Genomic DNA, 10,555 nt, shown 5'->3' on the forward strand with positions numbered 1-10,555 from the left:
CCTCCCCTCCCACCCCGCCTGGGATCGAGGGTCTGATTCAGGTCACAAGGCTCGCTCAGCAAGTGCCTTAACCTGCTGAGCCATCTGGACAGCTCTCTTTTCTTTCTTTTCAGATTTTATCTATTTTCATGTTTACCAGTGTTTTGCCTTCATGTATCTATGTGCACTATGCCTGTGCCTGATGCCCTGGAGGTTAGACAGACCATCAGATTCCCTAGACCAGTTGCAGATGGCTGGGAACCACCATTCGGTGCTGGGAACAGAACTTGAGTCCAGTGCAAGAACAGCTGGTGCTCTTAACTGCTGAGCCATCTCTCCAGCCCCATTGCTCCCATTATGTATTGACAAATGCTTACAAAGTTCTCGAATGCCAGGCACCGCTATAGTCATTTTGTTTGGTTTTTTCTTTTTTTTTGTTTTTCGAGACAGGTTTTCTCTGTGTAGTGTTGGTGCCTGTCCTGGATCTCACTCTGTAGACCAGACTGGCCTCGAACTCAGAGATCCTCCAGCCTCTGCCTCCGGAGTGCTGGGATTAAAAGTGTGTGCCACCACTGTCTGGCTATAGTCACTTTTTTAAAAATTAATTTGTATTTATTTTTTCAGTGTGTGCAGCATGCATGTGCCACAATGTGCATGTGGAGTCAGAGGCCAACTGAAGGAACCAGTTCTCTTCTACCACGTAGGTCCCAGGGATTGATTTCATATGGTCAGGCATGGAGGAGGCAAGTGCCTTTACCCACTGAGCCATCCTGCCAGCCCTCTAGTCAGTTTTCAAACACGGTCTCATTTCATCTTTGTTACGTACACAATATACAATTTGAACCAGCAGCATGGTTCTAGAGTATAGGCCTCCTCCACTCCATGTCACACTGAGAGGTCCTTCATGACCTGGCCTGGGCCTGGTTGGCCACATAGCTTCCTGTGACAGCCCCCACATTTTTTTTTTTTTTTTTTTTTAGTTTTTCGAGACACGGTTTCTCTGTGTAATAGTCCTGGCATTTCTAGCCCAGGCTGGCCTCGAACTCACAGAGATCTGCCTGCCTCTGCCTCCTGAGTGCTGGGATTAAAGGTGTGAGCCACCATTGCCAGCCCCCACTCTTAACTCTACCATACCCTCTCCCCAAACTCACCAGCCTCCTCGCCCTCTAGGCCCAATTCACTTGATGCTCTAAAGACCGGACACACTGCTGTGAAGTAATGTGGCTCATTCCCACTTGGTCTCAGGTCTAGCATGGCCAGCACAGGCCCAGGAAGGCCTCCCTGGCTGGCCCACGGCCGCCTGAGCAGACCCCTGTCTGTACGCTCACACATGCTGTGCTTCTCCCCGATGTAACTGGTTAGCACGCCTGTCTGCATTATCTACCATGTTACCATGTGATGGTTGGACTGGCAGGTGCCACATCACTGGTTGAGTGGATGGATGGATGCTTAGAGGACTGTGTTGCTTTTCCCCAGTGCCCTTGACAGGCAGATGAGGGGGGGAAATCACTACAGAGGAAGGACTGAGCAAGATCCGTCCTCAGCCTTCCACCACCAAGTGCTTCAGCTATCTGGCAAGCAGATGGGTGTTTGGGCCTGCAGCAAACTTGCAAATTACCAGGCTGGCAGTCCCCGTCCCAAGAACACTCCCAAAGTATCTGGAGTATGACAAGTGGCATGTCAGAGACTACCTAGTGAGTTTTCCCTCTAACTAGTGCCATGAAAGGAAGTGACCCAGCCAACATGCCCCCATCCAGCAGTCACCCCGCCCCAGACGCATCAACATTCCTCCCTTATATGGACACATGGGCATGACCTCTGCAATGCCTCACAGGAGGAAGCTGGCTCTCAGGCACATGGCTCCACCGAACAACAAGCGCCTGCAGGCTGACTAGCTCTCATTATTTGCCTGGGTAGAAAGTCTCCTCTCCTCTGACCGAAGCAATCTCGAACACAGCTCCAACACTCAGCCTCTTTCCTTCCATGTGGTCAATAAACAAGGGCCTCATATTTTTCACAAAAAGACACATCAAAGAACTGTGACAGGACACCTTCCCGGAAACACCTGCCTGTCCACAATATCATGTGAGTGAATGACTCAGGGCACAGAGGTCAGTCGGGCTCTGGGAAGGCAGCAGCCTGCTCACCATCTCTGCATACCTAGGCCCAGCTCAGGGAAGACAGAGCAGAGCTACTGCTAAATAAGCAGGTCGTGATCTGCACTCATTTCAGCCTCAATCAAACTTTCAATTACCCAGGGAGCATCATTCCTTCCTTAAGCCCATGCCCAGGGCAGGGCACAGGTAGGTTAACAATCTGGACATGATCCTTTTCTTTAAGGGGGCCCTTGTGAGACCATGAGCAGGCCGGAGAGATGGTCCACCCAAGCTAGGGCTGGACCCTTGCATCACTGGGCCTGCCAGGTTCTGCAGGTAAACCTCAAGATCCTGAGTCTCACATGAACCCCCTTTCATACAAAGGAAACCAGAGACAGAGAAGACTCAGCACCTGAGTCTCCACAGACAAGCTCCAGACCTATAGCCAGACACCCTTTAGGGGAGCCTGATAGCTAGTGGGTGGAACTGCCCGCAGACAGTTTGGGGTGCTGGGAAGTAGTCCTCCTCCGCCGACAGAGGCTGTGCTCAAATTAGCAACTGGAGAAAAGCCACAGTGACATGAGTTTCCTACGTGCACTTCTATTGCCAATCTAAAAATACCAGCCAGAGCACCCTGTCCGGAATAATCAACACCCAACAAACAGGGTTTGGTGCTATGGCAGCCAGAACTAGGCCAAATAAAACATGTGGCATGAGAGACACCTGGATAAAGCTAGTCACTCTGATACTAAGGCGTCACTAACTCTCAAACTTTAGTCTCCTTGCCTTTTGGTTTTGTTTGGTTAGTTTTAGGAGACAAGGTTTCACAAAGCTCAAGCTGATCTCAAACTCATCAGCAACCACGGCCTTCGACTCTTGTTACTCCACTGCACCTCCAGGGCTGGGGTTGTGGGCACGAAACACACACCTCTGCGTGGGAGGGGACGGCACACTGGCTTCACCAACACAGCAGTCACCACTCCTCCTCCTGCCTGCTTGCCTTTGTGACGGGGACAAGATTCACCTACCCCTGAGAGGGCGTGGTGGCGCACACCTTTAACCCCAGCTCTCGGGAGGCAGAGGCAGGCGGATCTCTGAGTTTGAGGCCAGCCTGGTCTATAGATCAAGTTCCAAAACAGAGGGCTACACAGAAACCCTGTCTTGAAAAAAACAAAAACCAATCTCCTTCACACGTTTCTGTGGAATCCTAACTTAGCAGGTTCACACCTGATCTTCCTGGCTCCTGGTACTCAGGATCCACAGGGATCCAAGCAGAGCACAGGTGAATGAAGGCAATGAGACACTCGGGCTTGAGTTTCCCTAAAGCAGGCCCACTTGGGACCCCCGTATCCTGCTATTCGAATTTCTCACAGGGCTTGGCTGAGAAGGGGCCCAACTCACCTTCAAGGAAGCTGGCACTCTCTTGGATGTAGGCCCCCAGCTGCTCAAAAATGCCATTGATCTTTTTCTTGGCAGTAACGAAGTGCTTGAGTGGGGAAGCATTCACCTCAGCCATGTGTCGCTTATCCTTCTTGACGGTGACGATGGAGTTGCATCGAGAGAAGAGCAGGGACATCTCGCTGCGAGAGAAACAAGACTGTATGAACACAGGCATCCTCGTGTTTGGCCATGCTGCTGGGATACAGAGGTGGGAAGAGAGCTGGGACCACCAAGAACATGGGGTGCTCCGGACTCTCTCAAGGGAAGCAAGGTCCCAACATCGTTAGCAGGAAGGGCGTTCTCGGTTCACTTGGGCCCATCTCTGTGTCACACTGTGTGGGTTCACAATGCCTGGTTGCAGAGCCCCGAGTTCAGGCCTGGTGCCGGCAACCCCTGCCTTGCCTGTTCAACGCTGACTCAGAGAGAGGAGGAATCTTGGGATGACACAATCACACACACAGGAATCCCCAGGTGGAAAAGTGGTAGAAACTGGACCTATCTCCTCAACACCATCACCCTAAAAGATCACAGACAGTGAAAGCAAAGTGCATTCAAGGTCAGGGTTACCCACACCCTTCCAGGGCTACTTTACGGTCCAGGAACACAGTGGTCCTCATTCCTAAAGGGGCTTGATAGTGTGCTTACTTACAGAGTAGAGACAAGGACAAGTAATCTTCAAGTGACAGAGATCTACTTCTAAAACTTGGGAGCAGGAGACAAGATCAGGAGTTCAAGGCCGGCTATGACTGCACGGTGAGTTTAAGGTCAGTCTGGGCTACAGAAACCTTGTCTCAAATAAACAAATAAATGACAACAGCAGACTGTCAGTTTCTCCTATGACAGCATATGACAGAAGCCTACTTGGAAATGAAAGGTAAAACCCTGGGCATTTTGCTCTCCGCTAGTCTATCTTGCTCGTCTTTTTTTCAGTTTCATACATCTCCACAGAAGCCACGACACTTAACTCCAGAGTCCTAAAGATCCTTGGTCAAAGGTCAAGTGTCTCCCAGGTGTTGTTGGCCCCCAAGTGGAGCCCTGGAAGGTCCTACTTAGAGTTCCAACCATGGAGAGAGCTATTTCACCAGCAAAGCCCGCAGATCCTGGGACATGGAAGGAAAAGGCCCTCCCAGGATGAGGGAAACATGCAGCTGTGTGCAGCTGTGTGGATCTGGTCCTGTCATTCTGATGGCCACCCTCCCGATGGTGTCTGCCATCAAGCCTCTACCCCAACAGCCCTTGTTCATGAGTGTGCACACAAGATAACCCAACAGTGTGTCAACAGCTGCAACACAAGGTCCTGAGCAGGAAGAACAGCAGAAAAAGGCACAAGAAGCCTGAGTGCTAAAACCGAGTCTTTGAGAAAGGCCACCTTCACGGTGGGCAAAAAGACAGGTCCAGAGACGGGGACGAACCTGTGTAGCTCAAATCAACAAACCTGTTTGCATGTGACAAATGTAGGGCCCAGGGGAAGGAAGGGAGCACACTGCCATTTCCAACCTCCCCCTTCTTTCTTCAGGGTGTGTGGTGGTGTGTGATGATGGTAGTGGTGGTGATGGTAGTGACGGTGGTGGTACTGGTGGTGGTGAGATAGGTTCTCATGGAGGTCTTGAACTTCTCATTGCTCTCTCTCTCAAGTGCTACAATTATGGGAGTGCACCACCACACCCAGCTTCTGAGACAGACAGGCTTTCTCAACTAGGAAAGACAACAGAGCTCGGAGAATGGGCACTAGAAATAAAACAACTCACACAGCAAAGGAAGAGTGCCTTGAAGTCATGGGGTGGGCGGAACACAAGAACAAGAAAGGGAAAGAGGAGGAAAAGAGTGTAGGATGGGGTAAGGTTGCACAAGACAGAGATTCTGAAATCAACAGCAGAGTCCCTGGGTTCTTCCTGCATAAATCCATGCCAGTCATTTCACGTTGGAACCCTGGTTTCTCATATTCAACAAATAAGATACGGTGTGAATTGTAAGATGACTACAGATAATGACATGGGCAGCATGCTCAACACAGTCAGGGCTCAAAGGTAGACACACACCTCATGGTCTCCGCCAGTAATAAACTACAGCCAGATCACAAGACTCTCCCATGGCCACCCAGCAATCCAGCCTAGGATGCCGGGAGCAATGTTGGTGAGTAACCCTACCAACACATCTGTACTCCCCGACCCGCTGCCATGGAAATGGAGTAAACAGGTCAGCTGGAAAAGATAAGCAGTGCCCAGCCCACAACTGACTTGCTTATAGGAAGAAAGTTCCTTGATAGCCACTGGGCTTTTAGAAGTGGGTGCTTCCAAGGTGCAGGCCATTGTCTTCAAGCCCAAACTATATAAACCAAGAGCTGTTAGTGTTCAGTAAATGCAAGACTCAAGGGCATGCACACTAGTAAAGCCAAGTGGCTGGAGGTTAAGGGCCTGCTGGGTGTTCAGCTGGTCAGGAGCTGCCCTGATCTCACACCTGCAGCTATGCGCGCTAGCCCTGCAGAAACCTACCACAGCTGGCTCCAAGCTTGAATTTCTCTGGCTCTGCTAATTCCCAGGCAGTGTCTGCATTTGACCTTGTTTTCTGTCTAGAAACCATTGTCCTTTTCCATTCATTTTGCATACTCTTACTTTCCTCCTAGAAAGTCACCCACACGCACAGGACACAACCTTACCAGATTTTTCATTTGAACTGCTTTTAAAATCACTTTCTCTACCTAGGTACTGAGCCTCTAGAAAGCCGGGCTTTGACAGCATAGCATAGTCCCCATCCCACCTTCCTCATCCACAACTGTGAGCGGCACAGGCTGTGTCAGTGAATACCACTGAGGGAAACAGCCTAAAACCTTCCACCCCTAAATACCCAAATCCACTTTTTCCTGAAAAGCAGTTTCTAGCTAAGTATTTGGCGCTCAGCCAGTCAAGAGAGATGAACAAAATTTTCACATTCTGAAATCTAATCCAAAGAGCAAACTGCACATATCCCTGTGCACAAAAGGACTAAATTTGTAAATATATACACTAAAGGCCCCAAAGAACCCCTGCTATCTGGGGCTTTTCCTGTCAGTGAGGTAGTGGGACGATGCTGAGTTCCTGTCCCTCTTCTGGAAAGCCCTGATAGGCCTCACCTTACCACAGGGCTCACTGCAGGCATGTGGGGCCTGTCCCCTAAGTACAGCTGGGCCAGAGGTCTGGTTCAACATCAGTTACACTAACTTAGTTACGCTAAATGGCACACCCTGAGTTTCTGTGACATCCTCAAAGTGCTTCGGATTTTGGGGCACTTCACAGCAGTATTTCCCAAAGAGTGATCTCCAGAACTCTAGCACCCAATGGTCCATGCAAAAAAAGTTCCACATGGACATCAATGTGTAAAACACTAGTACAACCAAATCACTTCTGTGCACATGAATGTGGCAGAGGCCTGGGAGGGAAGGCAGACTTAAACACAGTGTCACTGCAACTGATCGGCACTGAGCAATTTAATCAATGATGACACTTTTTTTATGGAGTTTTTTTCAAGATTTATTCATTTATATATTCTATGTATAGAGATGCTTTGTCTTCGTGTACATCTGCACACGAGAAAGGGGGCATTAGATCTCTTGAGACTACAGTTATAGATGGTTGTGAGCCACCATGTGGGTGCTGGGACTCGAACTCAGGACCTCTGGAAGAACAGCCTGTGCTCTTAACCCCTGAGCTATCTCTCCAGCCCTAGTTTTTTGTTTTTCAAGACAGGGCTTCTCTGTGTAGCCCTGGCTGTCCTAGAACTCTCGCTGTAGACCAGGCTGGTCTTGAACTCAGAGATTCACCTGCCTCTGCCTCCAGAGTGCTGGAATTAAAGGCGTGCGCCACCACCTGCCAGCAGGAAGACACTTCTTAACAGCCTGGTGGTGCACAAGTGCATTCCTAGCACTTGGGAGGTGGAGGCAGGAGAATCACCAGTTTGAGGCTGGGAAGGAGAGATGGCTCAGCCATCAATAAAAGTTCTTGCTGCCACACCTAACAACCTAAATCCAATCCTTTGAACCCACACGGTAGAGGAAACAAATTCCCACAAGCTGTCCTCTGACCTCCACGCGTGCACTGGGACCCACATGCACACAAAATAAATAAATCTGGAAGAAAGAACAAGAAAAGAGCTTAAGGGCCTCAGTTAATCACGGCCAGCCTGCTCATGTGACCCTGCCTTTCTCAAAAGAAAGGAGGGGTAAGGTGAGAAGAAACTTCTAACAGGCTTTAAAATTCCTTAGAATTTTAAAATTCCTTAGATCACACTTTAGGGAAAGGTTCATTCATCTGACAGTCTTCTCCCACCCCCAGAAGTTGCAAGAGCACAATAACAGCATATTAACTTAAGATCAGAAACAAGCCCAGTTCGGAACAGAAACCAGTATTAGCACTTGAAGGCCCTCAGAAGCTTTGCCTCGACCCAGGCTGTTAGTGGAGGAGCATTAGGTGTTTGCACAGCAGCACGAAATTCGGTGCAAGGTATTTGGATCCAGGTGTGGCCCTGGATCCACATCACCTCCTTACCCAGTTTTATGTACAGCAACTCCTAGCAGAGAAAATAAAATGGGTCCAGAGATGGTCTGCTGGCACAACTGGAACAGAGGAGAAGCTGAGAAATTGAAACAAAAGAGTATACAGGGTAACAGACAGAGCAGACTCTTAGAGCCATGATAAGGAGCCAACCTCTGCCAAGCAGAGGCGGAGAAGAGCCAGCACAGGGAGGAACAACAAGGGAAAGAGACTAATTCTTCAGGGACCTCAGGAGATAGATCCTGGCCATGTTTTGAACTGTCAATTAGTGAAATCCCATGGAAGCAGAAAGGAGAAACAGCTTCTTCCAACAGAAGCTGGAAGCCACCAGCTCTGTGTTCCAGGATCCCATCCAAGAGAATTGCCACCCCACAGCCCCCGGACAGTCTTTTGCTCTCAATGCAGATCCATGGGGCCCCAAACCACAGCTTCCACTTACTTTTTAGCTGGTAAGAGACCTTCACAGGGTGGGCATTGTGGACATGGTTGGAGTCAAAAAGATGAAAAGAACTTGAGGTCTCTTCTGTGCTGACTCAGGTCCAGGTTGGCTACTGATGGTGTTGACTCCACCTGTCCCAACTTTTGGAAAGCAAGAGAGCAGTCAATAGGCAACTAGGAAGAAGAACCTAAACATGTGCAAAGCATGTCTAATTAGGTGTTAAAGCCAAACTAACTCATCCCTGAGGGAAGTTACTCACTGAGGTACTTCAGGAGCAGGTGAGGAAGTGTGGAGGGGGAGGGGAAGACGATGACAAGGGACACAAACACAGGCATGCACAAACACATTCTTAGCCACGTGCTAGTGCAAGTGTCAATGAGGTTCCCGAAAAGGAGGGAGCTGAACCAGGACAAGGCCTGGCCGTGATGACAGGGAAACTGTCAACTAGCAGGGATGTGGAAAGAAAGAGAAGGAGACCTGACTGAAAGCCAGTATCTCAGCTGCTATAAAGGAACCCCTTCCATTTCAGGTCTATGGAATAAACTTGGGCTTAGAGTACTTAGATGTATGCAGTCACGTGGCCAAGCTAAAACCAAGATACGCTAGCTATGACTCCAAAGCTCTCTTGTGTTTTCCAACATAAGAGACAAAAAGGGACAATTCTGAAAGGAGGGAGAGATGATTGGAAAAGTAAACCAACAGGGTGGGGAGTGTTACAAGAGGCACTTTTGCCTTTCTGCATCCAAACAGCTATCTTTTTCAGTCTTTTGAGGCCTTCAGTGTGCTAGGTGCTAGGGTCAGTGACGGATCAGAATAGCTCCAACCCTCGAGGGTCTTAACGGTGCAATGAGAAGTCATACAGGGAAAAGGACCTCCGCCATAAATGGGGTGGGCAGGGAACTGGGTCCTGAAAACATGCTGGCAAAAAGAAAATAGAAAACTATTGGATGAAAACTGGGAAAGGGTCAGGGGTCAGGAATGTGACCACAGGGCCGGGAAGACCAGGGTGCGGGAGCTTCGAGGAGCCCACCTCCCAGCCCTGGCTCCTGCGGCCCGCCCCCTGCTCAGAGTCGAGGAGGGCACGGCGGCGAGGCCGGAGCAGGGGAACGTCCGTGTGACCCGAGCCTGAGCCCGAGCCCCAGGGGCCCCGGCGTCCCAGCGTCTTAAGCTGGACGGCTCAGGACTCTCCCGGCGGGGGCCTGCCGGTTCCACCACCCCGGCGCGCTCGCCCTCTCACCTTCACCGTCCCGGCCTCGAGGCGGCCATCACACCCACGACGTCACTAGCTGGCGCCACACCGAGAGAAGAGGGAGGGGAGGGGGCTGCGCTCGTCACTCGCCCCGCCGCACCCCAGATGAGCTGATGGCTTAGGAGCGCAGTTACTTCAACCCTACCACTCCTGTGCGACGGCGTCCAGAGGCTCCGCGCTCTAAAGGAAGTCTCCGCGTGCCTGGTAACCGTCCCGCGTCCTATGCAGATGACGTGTCGTTTGGGTGGGGTTCCCAATGCATCATGGGAGTTGTAGTTTAGATCGGTGCCAGGCAGGGCGGGGTAGGGCGGAGCCTCGAGCTGTCAAGATGGGGGCTGGGAGGGGGGGAAGCGGGGACGACGACAAGGGTGCGGATTACAGGTCGGCGTGCGTTTTCATTTGTTGCTCCAGAACTTGACCCTGTAACACCTGCCAAGTTTGAAATCCAGACTTGAATTTCATAATCTGAGAGAAACGTCTTCAAAGGGAACAGACCGTTAGAGTGAAGTAATTGTCTTTCAGCTGCCTTTGAGGCAGTCAAAACAGCAGCCGCAATGCATCAGGCACCTACTAGGTGCCAGTCACTGAGCTGGGTATCTAACATACAATTTTTAAAATTTTCACAGTAGTTCCAGGACACTCAGGGCATGATTATCTGACCTCACATGTCACTCACTGACCCCTAATTTTGCGCCAGGAACTAGAATACAACCCACGAGCCCAAACTGGGAGGGCTCCAAGCCTGGGTTCTGTAACATCACCAACCAGCCACTTGTGGCTACCGAGGCCCTGAAATGCAGCTACTGCAAATTGAGAGATGCCCCAA

At 50.4% G+C, this 10,555-nt stretch overlaps 1 protein-coding gene across 7 annotated transcripts in view; it reads right to left on the reverse strand.

Moving 5' to 3' along the window:
• Positions 1 to 9,975, reverse strand: part of Mfn2 (mitofusin 2) — a 30,805-nt gene extending 20,830 nt beyond the window's left edge. The window contains exons 1-4 of one of the 7 annotated variants that reach the window (XM_042272531.2): positions 9,718 to 9,935; positions 8,481 to 8,620; positions 8,036 to 8,103; positions 3,477 to 3,655 (exon numbers count right to left, since the gene is read on the reverse strand). In XM_042272531.2, the coding sequence (XP_042128465.1) occupies positions 3,477 to 3,651 (175 nt within the window). In that variant the 5' untranslated portion in view covers positions 3,652 to 3,655; positions 8,036 to 8,103; positions 8,481 to 8,620; positions 9,718 to 9,935. Of the gene's footprint in view, positions 1 to 3,476; positions 3,656 to 8,035; positions 8,121 to 8,480; positions 8,621 to 8,739 lie in introns of all 7 variants that reach the window. The other 6 variants (XM_042272530.2, XM_076565636.1, XR_013049452.1 and 3 more) reach the window with 6 other exon arrangements.
• Positions 9,976 to 10,555: the final 580 nt, after the last annotated feature.

Source organism: Peromyscus maniculatus, chromosome 2 (genome assembly GCF_049852395.1).
Source record: "Peromyscus maniculatus bairdii isolate BWxNUB_F1_BW_parent chromosome 2, HU_Pman_BW_mat_3.1, whole genome shotgun sequence".
NCBI lineage: Eukaryota > Metazoa > Chordata > Mammalia > Rodentia > Cricetidae > Peromyscus > Peromyscus maniculatus.